The 26,037-nt window shown below is 52.5% G+C and overlaps 5 protein-coding genes across 5 annotated transcripts in view; 3 read left to right on the forward strand and 2 right to left on the reverse strand.

Moving 5' to 3' along the window:
- Positions 1 to 6,847, forward strand: part of LOC139800057 (type II inositol 1,4,5-trisphosphate 5-phosphatase-like) — a 142,810-nt gene extending 135,963 nt beyond the window's left edge. The window contains 3 exon segments of the mRNA XM_071752747.1: positions 5,928 to 6,055; positions 6,299 to 6,410; positions 6,606 to 6,847. Coding sequence (XP_071608848.1) covers positions 5,928 to 6,055; positions 6,299 to 6,410; positions 6,606 to 6,847 — 482 coding nt within the window.
- LOC139800036 (type II inositol 1,4,5-trisphosphate 5-phosphatase-like) lies at positions 1,971 to 3,031 on the forward strand. The gene is given in 4 exon segments (XM_071752719.1): positions 1,971 to 2,060; positions 2,144 to 2,334; positions 2,814 to 2,928; positions 2,930 to 3,031. Coding segments are annotated over 4 exon segments (498 nt in total).
- A 421-nt stretch (positions 6,848 to 7,268) lies between the features above and the next one.
- On the reverse strand, positions 7,269 to 9,365 carry LOC139800058 (type II inositol 1,4,5-trisphosphate 5-phosphatase-like). Its single transcript, XM_071752748.1, has 5 exons — positions 9,191 to 9,365; positions 8,983 to 9,062; positions 8,371 to 8,468; positions 7,914 to 8,025; positions 7,269 to 7,275 (listed from the first exon to the last, which is right to left on the reverse strand). Exons 1-5 carry the CDS (start codon positions 9,245 to 9,247, stop codon positions 7,269 to 7,271), a joined length of 354 nt encoding a protein of 117 aa, XP_071608849.1. The 5' UTR covers positions 9,248 to 9,365.
- Positions 9,366 to 19,129: 9,764 nt separating this feature from the next.
- LOC139799526 (type II inositol 1,4,5-trisphosphate 5-phosphatase-like) lies at positions 19,130 to 20,218 on the reverse strand. The gene is made up of 3 exons (XM_071751539.1): positions 20,134 to 20,218; positions 19,926 to 20,005; positions 19,130 to 19,411 (listed from the first exon to the last, which is right to left on the reverse strand). The coding sequence occupies exons 1-3, from the start codon at positions 20,188 to 20,190 to the stop codon at positions 19,276 to 19,278; spliced, it is 273 nt and encodes a 90-aa protein (XP_071607640.1). The 5' UTR covers positions 20,191 to 20,218; the 3' UTR covers positions 19,130 to 19,275.
- A 3,008-nt stretch (positions 20,219 to 23,226) lies between these two features.
- LOC139800063 (type II inositol 1,4,5-trisphosphate 5-phosphatase-like) overlaps positions 23,227 to 26,037 on the forward strand; it is a 107,782-nt gene continuing 104,971 nt past the window's right edge. Inside the window, 5 exon segments of the mRNA XM_071752754.1 lie at positions 23,227 to 23,672; positions 24,350 to 24,451; positions 24,676 to 24,796; positions 25,604 to 25,714; positions 25,798 to 25,988. Of these exon segments, the coding sequence (XP_071608855.1) occupies positions 23,536 to 23,672; positions 24,350 to 24,451; positions 24,676 to 24,796; positions 25,604 to 25,714; positions 25,798 to 25,988 (662 nt within the window). The 5' untranslated portion in view covers positions 23,227 to 23,535.

The following is a 26,037-nucleotide window of genomic DNA, read 5'->3' on the forward strand; positions in this document are numbered from 1 at the left end:
AGCAGTCTTATCTTTAGGAGCTTGTCAAGCATGATATAAAACAGAAGCTAGTTAAGTTTGGGGGAAAAATCTGTTAATTGAGGATGTTTGGTATATTTTAAAAAGAGCAGAAAAAATACTGATTCAAGAGACATATTTTGTATTTTCAAAGTGTTTACATCAGATGGGATGAGCACAGCCTGGAGGAGGAATTTCTGGAGTCAGAAGGAATTTCTGGAGCCTGCCGGAGGAATTGCTGCAGCCTGGAGGAGGAATTGCTACAGCCTGGAGGAATTTCTGGAGCCTGGAGGAGGAATTTCTGGAGCCCGGAGGAGGAATTTCTGGAGCCTGGAGGAATTGCTGCAGCCTGGAGGAATTGCTGTCTGGCTCCTTCCAGGCTGCCTCATCCTGCTCTGGTGCCTCAAAGCCACAGCCCAGGGTTTGGGCTGAGTTTTTTGTTTCAGGCCCCAGTGGCAGCCTCTCCCCAGCGCCTGGAAATGGGATGAAACCCAGGGGGTTTCTGTCTCAAAAATCCCACCCATTTTTTGTTAAAACGGGACATCTCCTGCTTTCACCAAGAAATCAACCCTCCTGCCCCTCTCCCCTTTCCTCTGGGACCAGGGCGGAGATCGTGCCCCCCCCTTTACCCCTCCGTGCATGGGATGGGAGCTGCTCCCGGTCCCGTTGTCCCGCCAGCCCCCGCCACCACCGCCCCTGTAATAAATACCAGTTGAAATTTTTATTGTTTTGTTGAATGAATCCTTCCCTAGAATGTTTAATTGGGTGTGGTTTGTAATCATAGGATCGGGGTTTTTGTTCGGGTTGTTTGTGGGAAAACATGTTGGGGCATGTCGAAGACCACGAGGCAAGTCCGCAAGACAGAACAAAGAAGCTCTTCCCTTAGCAACGGGACAGAACCTGCGGACCAGGGACCAATACAGAGAGCCCGCGAAAGAGCCTCCAATGAGAAACTAATAAAGGACTAAGAGGGAGGGGGGTTACCGAAAGTATAAAAGGACTGGTTTACCCTATCCAAGGCGCGAACCGTTGGCGGAGGTGTCCTGCCTCGGTCGCCCAGTGCGCTGCTTTGCATATATATCTCTCTCATTTACAATAAAAGTTTTGTTATCGCTAAGACGAGTCAAATGTTTTTAACAGCCCCTATTCCCGGGGACCGCTCTGCCGGCCCCGCCGCGTCATTCCGTGTCCGGTGCCGCTGGGGGCAAAGGCCGGAGGAACCGGGGCCGGGCAGGAGAAGAGGAGCCCAGGCCGGACCTGGGCCGTGTCTGTGCCATTGGCGGGCAGTGCCGTTAGCGGGGGGAGCGGTGGCTCCGCAACGATGCTTCGCGAGAGCTCCGCTGAGCGGCCGGAGTGGGGCGGCCACCGGAACCGGTACCGGTACCGAGGATGGATCAGTTGGTGTCCATCCAAGAGAGCCTGGAGGAGGGGAAGATCTGCCGGATCGTATCCTTTGGCTCGGTCGCGATGGTGCCTACGGGGGGCGGCCCCGGGGGTCCCGTCTGGTTCCGTCTCTTCCCGTCTGATCCCGTCCGGTCCTGTCTGGTCCCGTCCTTCCTTGACCCTCGGCCCAGGCGGTGCAGGGGGTTCTGGTCGACGGGGAGAGCCGGGAGAGCCGTCTGCTGGGGCTGGTGGAGAGCGGCGGGCAACGCGCGTAGGTGCCGGGGACCCGGGGGTACCGGGGGGGTGGAGAGGGAGCGGTGGGGTCACCATCCCGGGGACGCTGAAATGCGGTGCGGGTGTGCGGAGGGATGTGGTTCAGCCCACGAGCCTCCATCCTCCCTTGTTTTTTTAGATTCCCAGTCTGCTTCCAGCAGACATCATTCGCGAACCGAGCTCGCGCCCACGGCGAGATTCGTCTCACGCAACATCTGGCCCAACTGGGCACAGGTGGGGCGAGCACCGTCCGGGCCCATCACCCGGCAAGTCCTGGCACCTGCTGCCTACAGAAACACGTGAGGCTGGTGGGAATCATGCTCCTGTTGTACGTGAGAGAGGATCCAGTGATGAACATCTCCGAGGTGGAAGCTGAGACTATGGGCACTGGGATCATGGGGAAGATGGTAGGAATGGTGGCAACCCTGGGCTGAGGCTCCTCTGTTGTGTGTAAAAGCTCCTGAGCAATTCTTTGTCTTTTATCTTTCAGGGTAACAAAGGTGGTGTTGCCATAAGGTTTAAATTCCATAACACTACTACTCTGTGCATATTGAATTCTCACCTGGCAGCTCACATAGAGGAATACAAGAGGAGGAACCAGGACTTCCAGGACATCTGCTCTCGGATGCAGTTCCGCCAGTCAGATCCCAACTTGGCCTCTCTCACCATTGCCAAACATGAGTATGCTCCCCCTCTGGCTGTGCCCATCACTCCGTGGGGCAGGGAGAACTTGAGGAACACAGGAGAGTGCCAGGTTCTCCTGGCTGGGATGTGGGAAGGGGTCAGAAATGCTTTACTGGAACCCTGGGGCTGAGGGTGGTCACTGTCCAGGTCTGACAAGTCACTTGCCACCCTGTGCTCTCCCAGCTTTGTTTTATTTTCAAGTGAGGATGTGGCAGCAATGTGCACTGATTTCCCCAGGGGGATTTCATCTCTGGGATATCAGAAGCACCAGTTATCAAGAGGCAGTGACAAGGATGCAGAACGGGAATTAAAAGCAGCAAAAAATAGAAAATAAAGCTTCACTTTCAGGTTTTCACTGCTGCTTGTTGTCTCTGATGGCCAAGCAGACACAGCACCCAGCTGACAGTGTTGGGAGGAGCTGCTGGGTCCTGCCTGTGGCCAGACCGTGCACACTTGTGCTCTGTGTTCTCCTGCAGTGTGATTTTATGGCTGGGTGACCTCAACTATCGTCTGGAGGATCTCGATGTGGCAAAAGTGAAGCAGCTGGTGGAAGAGAAAGCTTTTCCAGAGCTCTGGCAGTATGACCAGGTACTGAATGAGGCAAAGGAATGCAAATGCAGTCTTTGAAGGCTTTACAGAGGGAGAGCTTTCTTTCCAGCCAACACACAAATATGATGCTGGCTGTGATGACTAAAGAGTGGCAGATCTAATGAGTCTAAACAGGAACAGTTCTTAGGTTATTGCTCTTCCTCTCCTTTAGGTCCAGTTTACATCTATTCATCTTGCTTTTCTTCCACTGATGTTTACCAGAACTTTTTCCCAGGAAAAATCCATTGGCTTTCCCCAGGGCTGTACAAAAACAAGGAATTATTTTTGTTAGTTTCTTTTTTGTTGTTGTTGTTGGTTTGGGTTTTTTTCCCTTGGCAAAATTTTGAGCATCTTTTACTTGCTGATACCTTCTCTACCTCCTCAGACCAGCTATATAGAGCCTCTGTACCTCAGATCAGAGCAGCTGGGGTCTGAAATGGAGCATTTGTGCTGTCTGTAGCCGAGTGCATCCTTGTGTAAGTCTGGGTATTGCACTGATTGGATCCAAAGAACAAAAGAAATATTTTCAGCTTTGAAGAAGCAGAAAGCAAAGCATGATACAGAGCTACTTAAGAGCAGACCATTTTGCAACTGCTCAAAGCAGCTCTGGCAAACACAACTTTGGTGGAGACCTGGCTGCAGGCCATGGCAGGAAAACAGAGTCTCTGGGAGAGCAGTGTCTTGCCTTGCTTTGTTCCTCCACCTGAGCTGGGCCTCCTCTGCCCATCCCCAAACGCCCCCTCCAGGACCCCCAAAATGCCCTCTGAACCCCTCAGACTGCACCCATAAACTTGTGCACCTGCAGGTTCTTTAGATGAGCCAAACCTCTTCTTCTCCCCCAGTGGGGGCTCCTTGGCTGTCCCAGGCCCTGCTTTCCCCTGCTGTGGCCTCTGCAATCAGGCAATGAGCACTTCCCAGAGGAGACTGAGGCAAGGAAGTCCTGGAAAACCTCAGCATTCTCAATATCCTCTGGAGCTAGGTCTGACATTTCCTTCAGGAGAGGGCCTACATTTTCCTGGCTTCTCCTTTCATTCCCACCTATGTGCCTCTCAAAGCTTTTCTTATTGCTCTTTCCAACCCCGGCAAGATTCAATCCTACCTGGGATGGATGTGGCTCTCCTGCCCTGCTCCCCAGCTGCTCCGACCACCTCTCTACTCCTCCCAGGGTACGTGCCGTTGCTTCCCCCCCGCCTCTGCATGCTTCCTCCTTCACTTGGAGGGCTTTCAGGAGCTGCTGGCTCATCCCCGCCGCCCTCCTGGAATTTTTCCCCGGCTGCGGGATGGGGAGAGTGGGGAAAGAGCACCTGCCAGCATGGGCCGGGAACCAAGATGTCCGCCGGGCAGCCCCCTGCTTGCCCCGGGACTACAGCTCCCAGCATGCCCCGGGACTACAGCTCCCAGCATGCCCCGGGGCGCTCCTCCTCTCCTGCTGCCTGGGCCCGCCCGACCCCGGGGCTGCCCCGGCCCCGGCCCAGCTGGGAGGGGGAGCAGGAGGAAGGGGATCTGGGCAGGGAGGGAAGGCAGGACAAAGAGTGGTGAGGAGCGGGAAAGAGGTGGAGGGGAAGGGGGCAAAGAGGGAGGAGGAGGGAGGCAGGGAGGGAGGGAGAGAGAGGAGAAGGGCGGGAAGGAGGAGAGAGGGGGGATGGAGAGAGAGCGGGCCAGGGGCCTGAGAGAGACAGAAAAGGCCCCAGGAGAGGGGAGTGACAGAGGGGTGGGAGAGGGAGCAGGAGAGAGGGGAAAGGGCGAGGGGAGAGGAAGGGAGTGGGGAGGGAGAGGCAGGAAAGGGGAGAGGCTGCAGGAGAGAGAGGGACAATAAGGCCAGGAGAGGAGAGGGAGAGAAAGATGTGGAGACAGAGAGAGAGAGAAACAGCAGTGGCTCTGAGACCCGGCAGGGAGGAATTGGGAAGTGTTGAGAGGGAGACAGCCAGTGAAAGCCCAAAGTTGTGATGGGCAAAGGACAGGGAGGGAGGGATGAAGAGCTGGGGGCAGGGAGCTGGGCAGAGCCCCAGAGGAGCAAGCAGTGATGAGCAGCTGGGCCAGACCCTACCAACCTGGGCTTTCTTTTCAAGGAAGCAAGCTTGTTTTCATTTTTAAGGTTTGATTAGGGACCCTTGGTTTGTGTTCCTGGTTTCTTCAGGTTGATGTTGTTGTTGTTGTGCTGGATTGTGTTGTGTTTTCTGTCTTGAAACCATCATTTCTGGTCTGACACCTCTGGAGCAGGTAGGGCAGTGTGACTGATGGTGTGGTCTTGCATATTTCTAGGGAGTCAGTGGAAATGGTGGTTGGAGCCTTCTGCATCCCTTACCCTTTGATTTCTTGAGTGTAAATCTTGCAGTGGATTTGCTGAGGTGCAAAAAGGAAATGGGAGAGCAGATCTTCCTCACTTACACCCCCCCCCCCCCCTCCCCCATCTGAAGATGAACAGAGAAAATCTCTGGGGCTGTGTTCTTTTATTAAACGTGTGTCAGACACGCAGCGCCAGGGGACTTGTGTGCAGAGATTGGCTGCATGGGCCTGGGGCTTGACCATCATCACCTGGAAGGGAAAAAGGAAAAAAAATGGGTGATGATGGGGGACTTGTTCCCAAGTCTGTTTCTTTCTATATTCTCTTGCACCAAGAGACACCCAGACAGCCTGAGCCATCCCCTCCCTTCACTGTCCCTGTGACCATCAAGCCCACTGCATCTCCCCGAGGCTGTCCTGCCATGGCTGATAGGACACCCTGTGGATCCTTGCAGCCTGATGTCCCCTGAGGGTCACAGTGCCAAGAGCTGAAAAGATGCAATCAGTGGGTTCCCCCAGGGGGTTTTAATTCCCCCCTCTCACCTTGGGGTGACTGACAGCTGCATTTCCTTGTGCTCAGTGTGAAAACCTCTGCCAGGTCCTTGTGCTGTTGGTGTCTGAGCTCCCAGCTGTGAACTTGCCCCCCATTTCAGCAGAAATTCCAGCAAAGCAGATCAGGCTCTTCTTGCCCCCCATTTCCTTAACCACTTGGGGATCAGTTGGCAGCAATCACTCAGTTGCTGAAGCTTTGCTGCTCTTCCTGGAGAGCCTGCCAGAGCCTGTCATCTGCTCCAGGTTCTACAGAAGATGTCTGGAGAGTGCCTGCAGCTACAGACTGAGCAGCCAGGTAAAACTCCTCTGATTTTAGAGGGAAAGGAGACAAACTGCTTTATGTGAGACCAGCAAAGGGGTTTTGCTCTCAGAAATTGAATTATCTGGTAATAAATAAAGGATCTTGACTGCTTTGGGCTACTCAGAGCAGTTGTTTGCAAACTGGGTGATGCTGGAAGCAGATGAAGCTGCTGAGGCATTGCCACATCTTCAAGAGAAATATTGTGGGTTTGTTGTTTTTTTTTCCCCACCTCCTCAGATCATCTCTAAACTGCCCAGGTGCCACAAAAATGTGTTTGAGTATCTGATGGCATTTCTACAGGAACTGCTGAGAAAATCAGGGAAAAACCACTTGGATGCGCATATCCTTGGTAAGGCCACAACTCCAACTGCCCTGCTCAGAGGGGATTTGCAGCATTTCTCACAAAACCCCTTTCTCCAAAGTCCCCTGGGCAGGCTGAGCGAGCCCTCAAGTGTCACCTTGCCTGGGGTTGGGGGATTTTACCTGTGACCCCTGCAGCTGCTGGCTCTGTCTCACTCTCTCTGGCTTTTTCTCTGAAATGCAGGCAGCATTTTTGGGGAGCTGTTGCTTCACTCTCCTCCTGGACGTCCTGCACCTGACACAGCTGAAAAGAAGAAAGCTCAGCAGTTCATCTGTCAGTTTCTCCCGAGAGAAAATGATCTGCTCTGGATTTCAGATGCAGCTGATCTGATTTTTAGCTATCAAATCGCTGTAAAAAAAATATTTTTTTTTATACACTGGCTTTTTCGAAACTGGCTTTTTTCTCTCCTCCTCCCCCAGGAGTGAGGACAGACCCATCCTCATATCCCTCCCCCATGGCCTCTCCTCCTTCTCCAGGAATGAGGACAGACCCATCCCCATATCCCTCCCCCATGGCCTCTCCTCCTTCTCTACTGAGCAGAGACCCCCGAGCCAGCCCTGGCTGGCCAGGCTGGGAGAAGGAGAGGAGGGAAGCCATCCCCCCACAACACAGGCCCAGCTGCTGGAGACAGGTGAGTGAGGGGCCTCTGGCTGCTTTGCTGTGCTCCTGATCTGTACCAGTCCCCTCTTTGGGTCCCCCAGCCCAGGATTGGCTTTGTCCTCGGGAGCTGGCACACCGCTGGGTGCCAGGCAGGGCCATTCAGTCTCTCCTGACAGCACATTCAGCTCACCCTCCTCCCTTGCTTTGTTAGATTCCCAGTCTGCTTCCAGCAGACATCCGGATCTTCTACCAGCTGAGGAGGAGGATTGTCAATGATTGGGCATTGCCTATGCAAGGCCTGCAAGGCCTGTAAGGTCTTACTGGTAGCAACACTAAGGCTAACTAGAATCGCAAGGCATTACTGTTAGGCTAAGTACAATCAAAACTATATATAGTCATTGAACAACCTTGATAGGAAGCCAATAACCTTGGTGAAAAGCCATATATAGTCTTGTATCGAGTCTACACCGTCCTTGATTACTCTCCTGGGAGCTAATTACAAGCAAGCAAACAGGACATTGTGGTCATTAAAATGAGGATATAATCCACGTGTGGGAATCCCTCGGGATTACCGAAGGAGGATTCACTTGTTTAATGCCAACCAACCTTCATCTAGGTGTGGTAATGGAATCAGCTGAGCTATTTTGCTTCTTGCTGGAATTACCATGGTCTTTATCCACGCTTTCCACGAGATTGCCATTTAAAAATATAAAAATCAGCACTTGTAATAAATAAAAAACTCTTATTCTGCCCATTAAGTAACAACAATTCATTCACCACCTGGTAGAATTTTAAAAATATTTGGGAAAATTAATCCTGGGGTGATGATATTTGTGAGCATGAACCAAAACCATGGCAAACAGCCCACCCAAGACAAGATCCCCCCCAAACCACAAGACCCCCACGTCTGCCTCGCCAAGCACAAGCCCCAGGGAACACACGTGACAGGCACTAAAACACCCACAGAACTCACCAAGGACTTGGAGGTCACTGTCCAGGACAACTGCAAAGGGAAAGCAAAGTTCAGTGACAAAGCTGGGAAGCAGGTTTGCAGACTGTGATGGTGCTCGTGAGCTCCTCAAACCCCAAACCCTCCTCGTAGGAAGGGAACCAGGCAGAACAAACCTGCCAGTGCACAGGGTGCTCCGGCTTGCAGAGCTACTGACCCCGTGGGGCCCTCCCACCCGTGACACGTGATGCACGAGTGCCACCGGGGATTACCAACTGCATAAAAAATGTGGACGAAGAGTTTCCAAATTTCAACAAGCAGAAGAACAAACTATGGACTCCAGACTCCTTCATCTCCCTCTTTAGAGACGCCCAGTAAGCCCCCAGAGCACACCAGTACCTTCTTCCACTACAAACTCTTCTGTGATGGGGATAACCTGCTCCAGCCAGACATCCTCAGCTGCTATGGCCATCCTCTGGTGAGTGTACACATGGAGCCTGCGAGCACAGAGCAGGCAAAAGCAATTCTGGCACCTCTGCAGGCACAGACAGACCCCGACCCCTCCAGCTGCCTCCTGCAGCCCCCAAAGTCACTTATGGGCTGTGTACCCCCATTTCAATGAGAACTGATTTGGTTCTGGGAAAATTCACCAGCCCTGAACCTCTAGGGCCTGAGCTTTTCTCTGACATTCATACCACGCAGCCAGAGGACTTGCCAGGCACTTCACTTCCAAACCTCCAAGGCTCCTGCCCCAGCAGAAAGTGTTTGGGGTAAGAAGTTTCCAAGCCCGGTAAGAGACCCTCAGAGCTCTCAGCTCTTCTCCAGATGCTACAGGAACAGCCTTGCTTGCAAAAGCCCTTTAAGATCTTCCGGTCCAACATCGAACCCAGCCAGGGCTACCACTGAACCACATCCCTCCGCACACCCACACCGCATTTCAGCGTCCCCGGGATGGTGACCCCACCGCTCCCTCCTCCACCCCCCCGGTACCCCCGGGTCCCCGGCACCTACGCGCGTTGCCCGCCGCTCTCCACCAGCCCCAGCAGACGGCTCTCCCGGCTCTCCCCGTCGACCAGAACCCCCTGCACCGCCTGGGCCGAGGGTCAAGGAAGGACGGGACCAGACAGGACCGGACGGGATCAGACAGGAAGAGACGGAACCGTACGGGACCCCCGGGGCCGCCCCCCGTAGGCACCATCGCGACCGAGCCAAAGGATACGATCCGGCAGATCTTCCCCTCCTCCAGGCTCTCCTGGATGGCCACCAACTGATCCATCCTCGGTACCGGTACCGGTTCCGGTGGCCGCCCCGCTCCGGTCGCTCAGCGGAGCTCTCACGAAGCATCGTTGCGGAGCCGCCGCTCCCCCCGCTAACGGCACCGCCCGCCAACGGCTTGGGCCTGGATGTGGCAGCAGCAATAGATGTCAGCCTTACATCAACTCAAGTGCAGCAAATCCCAACAGGAATGTTGGGACCTGTGGATCATGAAAATGGTGCAGTTGGAGCTTTACTGATTTACTGATTTACAGAGTCTGAAATAAGCTCAGGAAAAAGTAATGTCAAAAAAGCCATTTTTATTACAAGAACCATGTGGCAAGCCTTGAAAAAGACATGAATGAAATTCTCTCAAACGAGGAACCAAAGCTGCTGAAAAGCCTGAATCATCCTTTTCTCATGAATTTCTTACTCACAGGGACATCAGATAAAATAACAAACAAGAGTGATTTTGACAGCTTTATAGTAAGTTCTTCTCAGGAGTGCTCCTTACCTGAAGTTCTGGATTTCTGTGTAGGAATCCTCCATCTCTTTCAGACGAGCTGTTATTAAAGTACCTCTGACTCCAAAGTCCGGTTCTGGCAAGAGTGAAGCCTTTCTTGAATCCATCACATCAGAGGATTGCACCATCTCAGCTGTCACTTCAGGTTTGACTTTGCTTTGCCTGCAAATAAAAGCCAAACAGTGAAACCCAGGATATCCACACCCCCCAGGCAGCTCATTTCTGCCCCCAGGGATCTGTTTCACATTTCTCTGTTTCACTCAAAATAATCAATGTTTGGGTGAGCAGACAAGACTGAAAGGAGCATTTCTCAGGATGGTTCAGATCTCTTGACAAAACCAGTTTAACTCAATGAGGTGTTTTGCAGTAACTGGGTTCTACAGAAGTATCAGAGAAAATAGGAAAGTGAGGGAGCAGTTTGGGCCCCCTTGGGGGGGGGTGGATGGGCAGAATTTCACCTCCTGGGGGGAGGCAGTTTTGACCCAGGGTGGGGGTGGGGGTGTTACTTTCAACACTTGCTCACTGCGTCTTACCCGCCCCTGCCCAGGCCGGGGGGCAGCAATGGGTCTCCTGTCCCTCTCCAGCCTCCTGGGAACCTTTGACACCTTAGGGGGGTCTTGGAGGGGTTCCTGGGTGCAGTCTGAGGGGTTCAGAGGGCATTTTGGGGGTCCTGGAGGGGGCGTATGGGGAAGGGCAGAGGAGGCCCAACCTGAACCTCTCTGATGTTCTCCAAGCCCTTGCTCTTTCCACCATGGTCTGCCACTCTCTGCCAACTAGAAAGTGCAACTCACTGTTAGAGCTTGGACTTGGTCATCTTGGAGGTCTTCTCCAACCAAAAAGATTCCATGATTCCAGCTTCTAGTCCTCACACAACCCAAAAAGATACACCACGTGGAAACAAACAGAAAAATAAAAAGGGGCAACTTCTACTGGGGGCAGTCTCTTAGAATCTGAGGTGTAAATGACAAAAGGGACCTGTTCCATCTTCAGTTCATACTGCACAAGAGTTTAGGGAGTAGTAAGAACACTATGGGATTAGGTCTCAGTCCTTTTCCTAGCCCCCAGAAATGGAGTTTCCCCATCAAGGAGTTGCCCCATGTTATGTGGCACAACATGCCTCAGTGCCAGGAATATTTTCCTAACAGTGCCAAGGATCTGCCTGTCCCTGGTGGCTGCAGTGTTCTCTTACCTGGAAACAACCAGAGCTCTCTGGGAGAAGCAGGGAAAGCAACAGAACTGAGCTGCAGCAAGAGAAACCCTGTGAGGCACAAAGCTCTCTGCTGCAGCTCTCTGACATTGAAAATGACATTAAAAGTTCATGGCCTGTGTTTTGTCTAGAAGAACCTCTATTGCCTGGGATCCTTTCTTCAAGTTGGTGAGGGCATACAGAAATGAAAATTGCAAAATTATTACAGCTGCTTCTTTACTTCTGATTTTCCACCCACTTGTGTTTGGAAGAGTGCACATTGAGAATATTTTTATAATAGAGGCTATTTTTCTGTCTTTCAAAGGTGTCTGGTAAACTTGATGGCCAACGCCAATAACTGTTTCTTTCACACATCTGGGAACTGCAGTTCTTTCCTCTTTCCTACTGCATTCCCTCTTCTGCTCCTCCTGCTTCTCTTCTTCTTTGGATGATTCCTTCGCAAAGAGATCAAAGGAAACAGCTGGAAAGAGCAGCATTTCTCACTAAAACAGAGGCCAAAATTACAGCTCAGGTGGAGGAACAAAGCAAGGCAAGACACTGCTCTCCCAGAGACTCTGTTTTCCTGCCATGGCCTGCAGCCAGGTCTCCACCAAAGTTGTGTTTGCCAGAGCTGCTTTGAGCAGTTGCAAAATTGTCTGCTCTTAAGTAGCTCTGTATCATGCTTTGCTTTCTGCTTCTTCAAAGCTGAAAATATTTCTTTTGTTCTTTGGATCCAATCAGTGCAATACCCAGACTTACACAAGGATGCACTCGGCTACAGACAGCACAAATGCTCCATTTCAGACCCCAGCTGCTCTGATCTGAGGTACAGAGGCTCTATATAGCTGGTCTGAGGAGGTAGAGAAGGTATCAGCAAGTAAAAGATGCTCAAAATTTTGCCAAGGGAAAAAACCCCAAACCAACAACAACAACCAAAAAGAAACTAACAAAAATAATTCCTTGATTTTGTACAGCCCTGGGGAAAGCCAATGGATTTTTCCTGGGAAAAAGTTCTGGTAAACATCAGTGGAAGAAAAGCAAGATGAATAGATGTAAACTGGACCTAAAGGAGAGGAAGAGCAATAACCTAAGAACTGTTCCTGTTTATACTCATTAGATCTGCCACTCTTTAGTCATCACAGCCAGCATCATATTTGTGTGTTGGCTGGAAAGAAAGCTCTCCCTCTGTAAAGCCTTCAAAGACTGCATTTGCATTCCTTTGCCTCATTCAGTACCTGGTCATACTGCCAGAGCTCTGGAAAAGCTTTCTCTTCCACCAGCTGCTTCACTTTTGCCACATCGAGATCCTCCAGACGATAGTTGAGGTCACCCAGCCATAAAATCACACTGCAGGAGAACACAGAGCACAAGTGTGCACGGTCTGGCCACAGGCAGGACCCAGCAGCTCCTCCCAACACTGTCAGCTGGGTGCTGTGTCTGCTTGGCCATCAGAGACAACAAGCAGCAGTGAAAACCTGAAAGTGAAGCTTTATTTTCTATTTTTTGCTGCTTTTAATTCCCGTTCTGCATCCTTGTCACTGCCTCTTGATAACTGGTGCTTCTGATATCCCAGAGATTAAATCCCCCTGGGGAAATCAGTGCACATTGCTGCCACATCCTCACTTGAAAATAAAACAAAGCTGGGAGAGCACAGGGTGGCAGGTGACTTGTTAGACCTGGACAGTGACCACCCTCAGCCCCAGGGTTCCAGTAAAGCATTTCTGACCCCTTCCCACATCCCAGCCAGGAGAACCTGGCACTCTCCTGTGTTCCTCAAGTTCTCCCTGCCCCACGGAGCGATGGGCACAGCCAGAGGGGGAGCATACTCATGTTTGGCAATGGTGAGAGAGGCCAAGTTGGGATCTGACTGGCGGAACTGCATCCGAGAGCAGATGTCCTGGAAGTCCTGGTTCCTCCTCTTGTATTCCTCTATGTGAGCTGCTAGGTGAGAATTCACAATGCACAGAGTAGTGTTATGGAATTTAAACCTTATGGCAACGCCACCTTTGTTACCCTGAAAGATAAAAGACAAGGAATTGGTCAGGAGCTTTTACACACAACAGAGGAGCCTCAGCCCAGGGTTGCCACCATTCCTACCATCTTCCCCATGATCCCAGTGCCCACAGTCTCAGCTTCCACCTCGGAGATGTTAATCACCGGATCCTCTCTCACGTACAACAGGAGCATGATTCCCACCAGCCTCACGTGCTTCTGTAGGCAGCAGGTGCCAGGACTTGCCGGGTGTGGGCCCGGACGGTGCTCGCCCCACCTGTGCCCAGTTGGGCCAGATGTTGCGTGAGACGAATCTCGCCGTGGGCGCGAGCTCGGTTCGCGAACAGAGTCAGTCGAGCTAGTGTTGGTTCGGGTTACTATCAGTGAACTAACTTCGATCCGCCTGGCTCTGGAGCCTGCTCAGGAACCACACCCTGCCGATCCCGGGCATGCGCACCTGGGCCAGCCCCAACTGGGGAAAACAGACCCTGTTCCAGGAAATACTACAAGGGGAGAGGTTTGAAGTCCCATCGCCCCCTGTCCAGAACATGAGCCACAAAAATACAGATTAAAAAAAAAAAAAGAATTCCAGGCTCATCAGAAGGATCAGCTGGGCACTCACAGCACAGCACCCAGAGGAGCCAGGGACCAAACACCACAGGGAAGAAAGCTGAAGCCCAAAACAAAACCTACAGCCCAGGCACAGCCCGCGGGAGGAATTTCCCTTCACTAACAGTGACAAGAGAGGAGCAAGACCAAAACAGCAGCAGTGTTCCAACCAAGATACCTTCAAACTCATCCCACCATGGATTGTGTAGATGAAGAGACTAAGATGATTCCTATTCTCCTCCCCCAAGACAGCAGCAATTTCCTTGCTCTGGTCTCCTGTCCTGTCCCTGCACAGCAACTCCCCCTCCATCACTTCAGAGCAAAAACCCACGAACCCCTGGAGGAGACAGCGGTGGAGAAGAAGAGAAAGCAGAGGGAAAGAGGCCCAGGTGGGAAGTGATTCCACGTTTACCTTTTCAGATTTGGCATCTGGGTGAAGACTCTCAGTGACAGCTTTCAACCATTCCTCTTCCCGTGGTGTTCCACAGAAAAAGAAAGCTTCTTTACTCAGAACAGCCTCCTGGAAACTGTGTCAGAGGAAGGAACCCAGAGATGCATGCACTTGTTGATAACTCCATCCCTTTCCTCTGGGAAAGAACTACACCAACTTGTACTCAATTTATAATTTATTTCAATTTATAGCTGAAAACTCAACATTCAGTTCTGCTGATTGGAGGCTCTGTAAAGCTAAGGAGCTGGACACCCCCTGCTGCAGTCACAGGAAAGCCCCAGGCCAGGAGGGGACACTCACCCCAGGCAGTAGATGTCTGGTGGCTCAGCATCACACCTCAGCCAAGGCTCAAGGCTCTCTTTGGGGGCCTGACCATTCACATTGTATGTCCCAGCAAAAAATCTGCAAAGAAATGAGCTAAATCCCAGAGCTGCAGAGGGCAGAGCTGATGGCAAAGAGCCCTCGTGGTGCTGGTGCTGGTGCTGCCGGGCCCAGCCGAGCCCCCGCAGAACTCAGCAGTCACTCACGACTTCCCACCAGTGCTTACCGTGGTCTTTATCCATGCTTTCCATGAGAATGCCATTTAAAAATATAAAAATCAGCACTTCTAATAAATAAAAAACTCTTATTCTGCCCATTAAGTAACAACAATTCATTCACCACCCGGTAGAGTTTTAAAAATATTTGGGAAAATTAATCCTGGGGTGATGATATTTGTGAGCATGAACCAAAACCATGGCAAACAGCCCACCCAAGACAAGATCCCCCCCAAACCACAAGACCCCCACGTCTGCCTCGCCAAGCACAAGCCCCAGGGAACACACGTGACAAGCACTAAAACACCCACAGAACTCACCAAGGACTTGGAGGTCACTGTCCAGGACAACTGCAAAGGGAAAGCAAAGTTCAGTGACAAAGCTGGGAAGCAGGTTTGCAGACTGTGATGGTGCTCGTGAGCTCCTCAAACCCCAAACCCTCCTCGTAGGAAGGGAACCAGGCAGAACAAACCTGCCAGTGCACAGGGTGCTCCGGCTTGCAGAGCTACTGACCCCGTGGGGCCCTCCCACCCGTGACACGTGATGCATGAGTGCCACCGGGGATTACCAACTGCATAAAAAATGTGGACGAAGAGTTTCCAAATTTCAACAAGCAGAAGAACAAACTATGGACTCCAGACTCCTTCATCTCCCTCTTTAGAGACGCCCAGTAAGCCCCCAGAGCACACCAGTACCTTCTTCCACTACAAACTCTTCTGTGATGGGGATAACCTGCTCCAGCCAGACATCCTCAGCTGCTATGGCCATCCTCTGGTGAGTGTACACATGGAGCCTGCGAGCACAGAGCAGGCAAAAGCAATTCTGGCACCTCTGCAGGCACAGACAGACCCCGACCCCTCCAGCTGCCTCCTGCAGCCCCCAAAGTCACTTATGGGCTGTGTACCCCCATTTCAATGAGAACTGATTTGGTTCTGGGAAAATTCACCAGCCCTGAACCTCTAGGGCCTGAGCTTTTCTCTGACATTCATACCACGCATGTCACTCCCCTCTCCTGGGGCCTTTTCTGTCTCTCTCAGGCCCCTGGCCCGCTCTCTCTCCATCCCCCCTCTCTCCTCCTTCCCGCCCTTCTCCTCTCTCTCCCTCCCTCCCTGCCTCCCTCCTCCTCCCTCTTTGCCCCCTTCCCCTCCACCTCTTTCCCGCTCCTCACCACTCTTTGTCCTGCCTTCCCTCCCTGCCCAGATCCCCTTCCTCCTGCTCCCCCTCCCAGCTGGGCCGGGGCCGGGGCAGCCCCGGGGTCGGGCGGGCCCAGGCAGCAGGAGAGGAGGAGCGCCCCGGGGCATGCTGGGAGCTGTAGTCCCGGGGCATGCTGGGAGCTGTAGTCCCGGGGCAAGCAGGGGGCTGCCCGGCGGACATCTTGGTTCCCGGCCCATGCTGGCAGGTGCTCTTTCCCCACTCTCCCCATCCCGCAGCCGGGGAAAAATTCCAGGAGGGCGGCGGGGATGAGCCAGCAGCTCCTGAAAGCCCTCCAAGTGAAGGAGGAAGCATGCAGAGGCGGGGGGGAAGCAACGGCACGTACCCTGGGAGGAGTAGAGGTGGTCGGAGCAGCTGGGGAGCAGGGCAGGAGAGCCACATCCATCCCAGGTAGGATTGAATCTTGCCGGGGTTGGAAAGAGCAATAAGAAAAGCTTTGAGAGGCACATAGGTGGGAATGAAAGGAGAAGCCGGGAAAATGTAGGCCCTCTCCTGAAGGAAATGTCAGACCTAGCTCCAGAGGATATTGAGAATGCTGAGGTTTTCCAGGACTTCCTTGCCTCAGTCTCCTCTGGGAAGTGCTCATTGCCTCATTGCAGAGGCCACAGCAGGGGAAAGCAGGGCCTGGGACAGCCAAGGAGCCCCCACTGGGGGAGAAGAAGAGGTTTGGCTCATCTAAAGAACCTGCAGGTGCACAAGTTTATGGGACCTCACGGGGTCCACGCACGGGTGCTGAGGAGCTGGCAGACGCAGCTGCTGAGCTTCTGCCCATCCTACTGGAGAGGTGATGGTGATCTGGTGAGGTTCCCACTGAGTGGAAAAAAGGTACCTGCCAGGGTTGGAGTGGAGGAAGTAAAGTTTGAGTTGGAGAACTAAAGAAGGATTGCAGTGCAAATGCTGGAGCTTTTCTCTAGAATCAGGGGGGCCCTGTGCTGGCTCTGGTTCATGTGCTGATGAAGTCTGATGAAGCCTTCAGCCTCACAGAAACTTGGGCAAATAGGAGAAAATCTCCCACCGTGGTAAAGGCTTTCAGGTGACAAAAGTGGCACTGCTGTTCCTGTGTCCCTCAATTCAGCAGACACAGCTTTTCCAGTCTGGGATTCCTCCTTTAAATCAACCAAGTTGCCCAGGAAGGTCAATGCTTTCAGGATGCTGCTTGTAAAACTTGAAGGCAGACACCAACCTGAAGAGCATTCAGGAATTGCTAGTTCTTCCTAGAGCATTTGAAACAAAGTTGTTCAACAAGATCCCAGGTCAGCAAAGTCTTGCACCCCGTGCTTCCTTCCCCGTTTTATCTTCTCCATCTCTTCCTGAATGTCACCATCAAATAGGATCTTGCAGAGAAAGCTAAATTTGGGGGTTCCGGGCGGTGTTCAGTCCAAATTTTGGGATTTTGGTTGGGTGAACTCTGAAATTAGAGATATTTCGGTCTGTCGAGTCAAAATTTGGGGACTTTGGGGCACATCAAGTCAAAATTTGGGGATTTTTGGGGCCGGTGGGGGGGCCGGTGAGGGCAGGACAGCAAAGGCTCTGCGGGCCCTGCTCAGCCACCCCTCTCTCTGCTGACAGCCACCTCCTTCCTCCCAGCCAGGACCAAAGCACCACGTTACCCCCATGCCCCAGCCCCAGGCTGCCAACCCAGCTCCGCCTGACTCTGCCTCACTCCCCATCTGTGGATGTGCCCACAGCTCCACCAAGGCCCTGAGTGCCAGCAGACGGACACTGTGACTGCCACACTTCAGACATGTGTCACTCGGCAGCCGAGGTCACTCGAAGTCTTTGCAATGTCCTGGCAGCCCAGCAGCTGAAAGAATGACAGCCGTGAGAGATGAGCGAAGCTGCAGGAGCCCGGCACTGTCCAGCTCCTGGTTCCCCATGCCAGCTCAGGGCCTGGGGGCTGACACAGCCCGTCCGGGGGGAAGCCCTGCCTGTGGACACCCAGGGGTGCTGAGCACTGCCCCAGCAGGAAGGGCTGGAGGGCAGAGGGACTGACAGCAGAGCCCTCTGTCCCTGCTCCGGGGACTGGAGGCTCCCAGCCAGTGGCTTCCGGGGGCAGAGGGACATCTTCAGAAGCATCTGGAAGATGCAGGACAACTTTGCAGAAGTCAGGCAGCAGGGCCCGCTCCTCCTAAGAGAGATCATGGCTGGTCCCATGTTGAATGTGGAGGCCAGCCCCATCGCTGTGCTGCTGGCAGAGAAGCTCCCCACCCTCTTTGATGACGTAAGGCTGCTGTGGGAGCTGAGCCTGCAGAGGGGCATGCGGCAAGGGGCAAGGACAGCTGCCCTCCAGCCCAGCCCCGCGGGCAGCACTTGGGCAGGGCTGCTGCCCTCTTTACTCCCCTGGGCTCTGCTGGGAGGCCTTCTGGGCTCTGCAGCCCAGCACAGCCTCTCCTTGGCAGGATGAGGCCTCCGCTGCCCCCAGCCCTACCACCCCGCAGCTGCTGGGGCCCCCCAGGCACAAACAGGAGCCCTGCAGCATTCTGGGCAGCACTCTGCTTCCCCACTGCCTGCACCCCCTGCCCTGCACTGCAGCTGGAAACCTAGGGCAAGAGCCAGAGTCAGGTGCCAGAGTTGGGTGCTGGCCCAGAGGGGCTTGTGGGGTCACCCTGAAGCAGTGCACTGAGAGCTGCCCCTGTGTCTTCTCTGCAGGCACCCCAGTTCGTGTGCAGGCTCAGCCAGTGGCCCCACTGTCAGGGGAGCCTGAAAGCGTTCTTCCCCGGCCTCCTTATGGCCCTCATCAGTCACCTTGCAGAGGCTGTAAAGACATCAGGCTGCAAGGATACAGAGGCTGTCGTGGATTCCTTTGTCCAAACAGTCCCGGATTTGCTCAAATTCAGACTTGAGGCCTGGCTGCTGGAACAGGTACTCCTGCAAAGCACACACTTAACTCATTCTCCAGGAAACGAAAAGTTAGTTGGATAAATTACTGAGCAATGTCACTGTCAGCTGTCTGGAAACTCCCAGCAAGAGGCACCGTCAGGGAACAGAACACCCTGGGGCTCATTCACCACCCGGTAGAGTTTTAAAAATATTTGGGAAAATTAATCCTGGGGTGATGATATTTGTGAGCATGAACCAAAACCATGGCAAACAGCCCACCCAAGACAAGATCCCCCCCAAACCACGAGACCCCCACGTCTGCCTCGCCAAGCACAAGCCCCAGGGAACACACGTGACAAGCACTAAAACACCCACAGAACTCACCAAGGACTTGGAGGTCACTGTCCAGGACAACTGCAAAGGGAAAGCAAAGTTCAGTGACAAAGCTGGGAAGCAGGTTTGCAGACTGTGATGGTGCTCGTGAGCTCCTCAAACCCCAAACCCTCCTCGTAGGAAGGGAACCAGGCAGAACAAACCTGCCAGTGCACAGGGTGCTCCGGCTTGCAGAGCTACTGACCCCGTGGGGCCCTCCCACCCGTGACACGTGATGCACGAGTGCCACCGGGGATTACCAACTGCATAAAAAATGTGGACGAAGAGTTTCCAAATTTCAACAAGCAGAAGAACAAACTATGGACTCCAGACTCCTTCATCTCCCTCTTTAGAGACGCCCAGTAAGCCCCCAGAGCACACCAGTACCTTCTTCCACTACAAACTCTTCTGTGATGGGGATAACCTGCTCCAGCCAGACATCCTCAGCTGCTATGGCCATCCTCTGGTGAGTGTACACATGGAGCCTGCGAGCACAGAGCAGGCAAAAGCAATTCTGGCACCTCTGCAGGCACAGACAGACCCCGACCCCTCCAGCTGCCTCCTGCAGCCCCCAAAGTCACTTATGGGCTGTGTACCCCCATTTCAATGAGAACTGATTTGGTTCTGGGAAAATTCACCAGCCCTGAACCTCTAGGGCCTGAGCTTTTCTCTGACATTCATACCACGCAGCCAGAGGACTTGCCAGGCACTTCACTTCCAAACCTCCAAGGCTCCTGCCCCAGCAGAAAGTGTTTGGGGTAAGAAGTTTCCAAGCCCGGTAAGAGACCCTCAGAGCTCTCAGCTCTTCTCCAGATGCTACAGGAACAGCCTTGCTTGCAAAAGCCCTTTAAGATCTTCCGGTCCAACATCGAACCCAGCCAGGGCTACCACTGAACCACATCCCTCCGCACACCCGCACCGCATTTCAGCGTCCCCGGGATGGTGACCCCACCGCTCCCTCCTCCACCCCCCCGGTACCCCCGGGTCCCCGGCACCTACGCGCGTTGCCCGCCGCTCTCCACCAGCCCCAGCAGACGGCTCTCCCGGCTCTCCCCGTCGACCAGAACCCCCTGCACCGCCTGGGCCGAGGGTCAAGGAAGGACGGGACCAGACAGGACCGGACGGGATCAGACAGGAAGAGACGGAACCGTACGGGACCCCCGGGGCCGCCCCCCGTACGCACCATCGCGACCGAGCCAAAGGATACGATCCGGCAGATCTTCCCCTCCTCCAGGCTCTCCTGGATGGCCACCAACTGATCCATCCTCGGTACCGGTACCGGTTCCGGTGGCCGCCCCACTCCGGTCGCTCAGCGGAGCTCTCACGAAGCATCGTTGCGGAGCCGCCGCTCCCCCCGCTAACGGCACCGCCCGCCAATGGCACAGACACGGCCCGGTCCAGCCTGGGCTCCTTTACTCCGGCCCAGCCCCGGTTCCTCCGGCCTTTGCCCCCAGCGGCACCAGACACGGAATGACGCGGCGGGGCCGGCAGAGCGGTCCCTGGGAATAGGGGCTGTTAAAAACATTTGACTCGTCTTAGCGATAACAAAACTTTTATTGTAAATGAGAGAGATATATATGCAAAGCAGCGCGCTGGGCGACCGAGGCAGGACACCTCCGCCAACGGTTCGCGCCTTGGATAGGGTAAACCAGTCCTTTTATACTTTCGGTAACCCCCCTCCCTCTTAGTCCTTTATTAGTTTCTCATTGGAGGCTCTTTCGCGGGCTCTCTGTATTGGTCCCTGGTCCGCAGGTTCTGTCCCGTTGCTAAGGGAAGAGCTTCTTTGTTCTGTCTTGCGGACTTGCCTCGTGGTCTTCGACATGCCCCAACGTGTTTTCCCACAAACAACCCGAACAAAAACCCCGATCCTATGATTACAAACCACACCCAATTAAACATTCTAGGGAAGGATTCATTCAACAAAACAATAAAAATTTCAACTGGTATTTATTACAGGGGCGGTGGTGGCGGGGGCTGGCGGGACAACGGGACCGGGAGCAGCTCCCATCCCATGCACGGAGGGGTAAAGGGGGGGGCACGATCTCCGCCCCGGTCCCAGAGGAAAGGGGAGAGGGGCAGGAGGGTTGATTTCTTGGTGAAAGCAGGAGATGTCCCGTTTTAACAAAAAATGGGTGGGATTTTTGAGACAGAAACCCCCTGGGTTTCATCCCATTTCCAGGCGCTGGGGAGAGGCTGCCACTGGGGCCTGAAACAAAAAACTCAGCCCAAACCCTGGGCTGTGGCTTTGAGGCACCAGAGCAGGATGAGGCAGCCTGGAAGGAGCCAGACAGCAATTCCTCCAGGCTGCAGCAATTCCTCCAGGCTCCAGAAATTCCTCCTCCGGGCTCCAGAAATTCCTCCTCCAGGCTCCAGAAATTCCTCCAGGCTGTAGCAATTCCTCCTCCAGGCTGCAGCAATTCCTCCGGCAGGCTCCAGAAATTCCTTCTGACTCCAGAAATTCCTCCTCCAGGCTGTGCTCATCCCATCTGATGTAAACACTTTGAAAATACAAAATATGTCTCTTGAATCAGTATTTTTTCTGCTCTTTTTAAAATATACCAAACATCCTCAATTAACAGATTTTTCCCCCAAACTTAACTAGCTTCTGTTTTATATCATGCTTGACAAGCTCCTAAAGATAAGACTGCTTATCCAGTCGCCTGCTGGTACATGGTCCAGACAAAGGTAATAAATTGAGCAGGGTACCAAGGACTGAAAGACAATAATAAATAAAAGAGAAGTTCTTGAGATGGCAAAATCTGTGTTATTTCTAGCAAGTCTGTGTGCCAGTGATTTATGAAAAGACAGAACTCCTTCTGCTGTATAAAACTCCAAGAGAAAAAGGAGAAGTGCTCGGCTCTTCTTCTCCCCCCCCCCTCAGCACTTCGGCTTCAAGCTACGGGACAGAGAAGCGGCAGGAGCGACAGACCCTATGCACCCGACTACAGCCAGAGGCCAGGGCCGGCGGACGGTGGTAACATCTTGATTACTCTCTCCTTCTTTTCTCTTCTTAATGACTCTTCTCTCCAAAGTAACTAATTGTATAAATCCTAAATAAATCCTTTTAACTTGTTAAAATCATAAAGCCTGATTATTTTCGTAAATTCACGCGTTGTCTATGAGTAGTGGCTGAATTTTCCTCTCAAACAAAATATAAATAATAACTCGGATCGTAACACCATCCCATCCCATCCCATCCCATCCCATCCCATCCCATCCCATCCCATCCCATCCCTGCAACCCAGGAGCTGCCCAGCCGGTGGCATCGCAGGAGGACTGGGGAGTGAAAGCCTCCCTGGAGCCAGGGCCAGCGCTGTCCTCCTGCAGCACCCAGGCTCTCCCGGCCTCCCCAGAACCCCCCATCACAGACACACGGACTCTTTATATTTTTGCAATCTTTTCATTAAAGAGACACCCGTGGGAGGGGGGAGCAGGGCGTGTGGCATTGAGGTGACACGGGGGAGCTTTGCCCAGCTCCATCCAATGCAGGAACAGCTCTGCTCTGCCTTAAGCAGGAGAGGATCACAGATGTGATGTAGGATCATCTAAAACAGGAGACACATTTGGATGAATCCCATTTTCCTGCTTAAGAATTGGAGCTGGAGCACAGTTACTCATCCTACTTACCCAGGTGAGGTATTTCCATAGCAGAGTAGTTTTACACTAACAAGAAGCTGCCCACAGAGGCTGTGCTGCAAGCAGATTATTAACTAGAGCAGATCCTGTGCCTTCAGTCAAGGCAGATTTTTGTGGTTTTTCAGCAGCCTTAACACACACCCTCTTGTTCCTCTTCCTGAGGTCACTGGTTCCAGCACCTGCAGTCCCAGCAGCACCAAGGCAGACACTGCAGCAGCTCCCAGAAACCATCATTAGCTTGCAGGTCTCACAGGTTTTCAGCAGGGCAGGGAAGAATCTCTCTTTGTAGCTCCCTCAGTGCACAGATTTAGTGCTTTTCCCCTGTGTACACTGGGGGAGTCTCGATTACAAGGGTTTAAAAATTCTCTGAAATGTCAGACACCAAACACCAGCCCTGGGACACTGCAGGTTTGGGAGTGAAGCTGAGGAATGGGAGGTGGAAAGAACTTCTTTACTGAGAGGGTGCTCAGACATTGGAATGGGCTGCCCAGGGAAGGGGTGGATTCTCCATCCCTGGAGATATTTGAAAAGAGCCTGGATGTAGCACTCAGTGCCATGGGCTGGGAAACACGGGGGGGGTGGATCAAGGGTTGGACTTGATGAGCTCTGAGGTCCCTTCCAACCCAGCCAATTCTAGGATTCTATTCTATGATTCTATGAAATGTGTGGAGGTTTTGTGTCACCATCCAGGTGGGAGTGAGGCTTGCTCTGAACCAACAGCCTGAACCCAGTTACTGCAAAACACCTCATTGAGTTAAACTGGTTTTGTCAAGAGATCTGAACCATCCTGAGAAATGCTCCTTTCAGTCTTGTCTGCTCACCCAAACATTGATTATTTTGAGTGAAACAGAGAAATGTGAAACAGATCCCTGGGGGCAGAAATGAGCTGCCTGGGGGGTGTGGATATCCTGGGTTTCACTGTTTGGCTTTTATTTGCAGGCAAAGCAAAGTCAAACCTGAAGTGACAGCTGAGATGGTGCAATCCTCTGATGTGATGGATTCAAGAAAGGCTTCACTCTTGCCAGAACCGGACTTTGGAGTCAGAGGTACTTTAATAACAGCTCGTCTGAAAGAGATGGAGGATTCCTACACAGAAATCCAGAACTTCAGGTAAGGAGCACTCCTGAGAAGAACTTACTATAAAGCTGTCAAAATCACTCTTGTTTGTTATTTTATCTGATGTCCCTGTGAGTAAGAAATTCATGAGAAAAGGATGATTCAGGCTTTTCAGCAGCTTTGGTTCCTCGTTTGAGAGAATTTCATTCATGTCTTTTTCAAGGCTTGCCACATGGTTCTTGTAAAAAAAATGGCTTTTTTGACATTACTTCTTCCTGAGCTTATTTCAGATTCTGTCTGAAAATACATCAAGCGTGTGCACCTCTGGCTTTCTCTCTCACTGCTTCTGTTCACTACTTCTCCATAAAGGTGTTCACAAGAGCTTGAGTGAAATATAAGTAGTACCAAAACTTTACTGTGGTTTAAAAAATTTTATCTATGTTATTCTGTGAATTTATCATTTCAAACTGCTACTGGATAGCTCTTGTCTTTATATATATATATATATATATATATGTAAAAATGTGTAACCTGTAAAACATGCCTATGAACATGCTACTGAAATGAAATCATTTTAGGGGTTTACACTTTGTCACATTTTCCAAATTCCCCCCTGGAAACTTGTTACTGGGAAGTGGTAATGTGCAATATGAAGTACAGGGGTTAATAACAGTGGTGTTTCCATCAGCTCTGCCCTCTGCAGCTCTGGGATTTAGCTCATTTCTTTGCAGATTTTTTGCTGGGACATACAATGTGAATGGTCAGGCCCCCAAAGAGAGCCTTGAGCCTTGGCTGAGGTGTGATGCTGAGCCACCAGACATCTACTGCCTGGGGTGAGTGTCCCCTCCTGGCCTGGGGCTTTCCTGTGACTGCAGCAGGGGGTGTCCAGCTCCTTAGCTTTACAGAGCCTCCAATCAGCAGAACTGAATGTTGAGTTTTCAGCTATAAATTGAAATAAATTATAAATTGAGTACAAGTTGGTGTAGTTCTTTCCCAGAGGAAAGGGATGGAGTTATCAACAAGTGCATGCATCTCTGGGTTCCTTCCTCTGACACAGTTTCCAGGAGGTTGTTCTGAGTAAAGAAGCTTTCTTTTTCTGTGGAACACCACGGGAAGAGGAATGGTTGAAAGCTGTCACTGAGAGTCTTCACCCAGATGCCAAATCTGAAAAGGTAAACGTGGAATCACTTCCCACCTGGGCCTCTTTCCCTCTGCTTTCTCTTCTTCTCCACCGCTGTCTCCTCCAGGGGTTCGTGGGTTTTTGCTCTGAAGTGATGGAGGGGGAGTTGCTGTGCAGGGACAGGACAGGAGACCAGAGCAAGGAAATTGCTGCTGTCTTGGGGGAGGAGAATAGGAATCATCTTAGTCTCTTCATCTACACAATCCATGGTGGGATGAGTTTGAAGGTATCTTGGTTGGAACACTGCTGCTGTTTTGGTCTTGCTCCTCTCTTGTCACTGTTAGTGAAGGGAAATTCCTCCCGCGGGCTGTGCCTGGGCTGTAGGTTTTGTTTTGGGCTTCAGCTTTCTTCCCTGTGGTGTTTGGTCCCTGGCTCCTCTGGGTGCTGTGCTGTGAGTGCCCAGCTGATCCTTCTGATGAGCCTGGAATTCTTTTTTTTTTTTTAATCTGTATTTTTGTGGCTCATGTTCTGGACAGGGGGCGATGGGACTTCTCTCTTCAAACCTCTCCCCTTGTAGTATTTCCTGGAACAGGGTCTGTTTTCCCCAGTTGGGGCTGGCCCAGGTGCGCATGCCCGGGATCGGCAGGGTGTGGTTCCTGAGCAGGCTCCAGAGCCAGGCGGATCGAAGTTAGTTCACTGATAGTAACCCGAACCAACACTAGCTCGACTGACTCTGTTCGCGAACCGAGCTCGCGCCCACGGCGAGATTCGTCTCACGCAACATCTGGCCCAACTGGGCACAGGTGGGGCGAGCACCGTCCGGGCCCATCACCCGGCAAGTCCTGGCACCTGCTGCCTACAGAAGCACGTGAGGCTGGTGGGAATCATGCTCCTGTTGTACGTGAGAGAGGATCCGGTGATTAACATCTCCGAGGTGGAAGCTGAGACTGTGGGCACTGGGATCATGGGGAAGATGGTAGGAATGGTGGCAACCCTGGGCTGAGGCTCCTCTGTTGTGTGTAAAAGCTCCTGACCAATTCCTTGTCTTTTATCTTTCAGGGTAACAAAGGTGGTGTTGCCATAAGGTTTAAATTCCATAACACTACTACTCTGTGCATTGTGAATTCTCACCTAGCAGCTCACATAGAGGAATACAAGAGGAGGAACCAGGACTTCCAGGACATCTGCTCTCGGATGCAGTTCCGCCAGTCAGATCCCAACTTGGCCTCTCTCACCATTGCCAAACATGAGTATGCTCCCCCTCTGGCTGTGCCCATCACTCCGTGGGGCAGGGAGAAC

The sequence above is a fragment of the Heliangelus exortis genome, chromosome 9, assembly GCF_036169615.1.
Source record: "Heliangelus exortis chromosome 9, bHelExo1.hap1, whole genome shotgun sequence".
NCBI classification, from domain to species: Eukaryota; Metazoa; Chordata; class Aves; order Apodiformes; family Trochilidae; genus Heliangelus; species Heliangelus exortis.

What these genes read in the sequence shown, in the direction of transcription:
- LOC139800058 (XM_071752748.1), bottom strand. Translation starts at nt 9,247, where the DNA reads ATGGATCAGTTGGTGGCCATCCAGGAGAGCCTGGAGGAGGGGAAGATC. An exon ending in AGGGGAAGATCTGCCGGATC is followed by an intron (nt 9,063 to 9,190) that starts GTATCCTTTGGC and finishes CCCTCGGCCCAG; the next exon opens with GCGGTGCAGGGGGTTCTGGT. An exon ending in AGAGTTTGTAGTGGAAGAAG is followed by an intron (nt 8,026 to 8,370) that starts GTACTGGTGTGC and finishes TTCCCTTTGCAG; the next exon opens with TTGTCCTGGACAGTGACCTC.
- LOC139799526 (XM_071751539.1), bottom strand. Translation starts at nt 20,190, where the DNA reads ATGGATCAGTTGGTGGCCATCCAGGAGAGCCTGGAGGAGGGGAAGATC. An exon ending in AGGGGAAGATCTGCCGGATC is followed by an intron (nt 20,006 to 20,133) that starts GTATCCTTTGGC and finishes CCCTCGGCCCAG; the next exon opens with GCGGTGCAGGGGGTTCTGGT. An exon ending in GAGAGCGGCGGGCAACGCGC is followed by an intron (nt 19,412 to 19,925) that starts GTAGGTGCCGGG and finishes CTGTGCTCGCAG; the next exon opens with GCTCCATGTGTACACTCACC.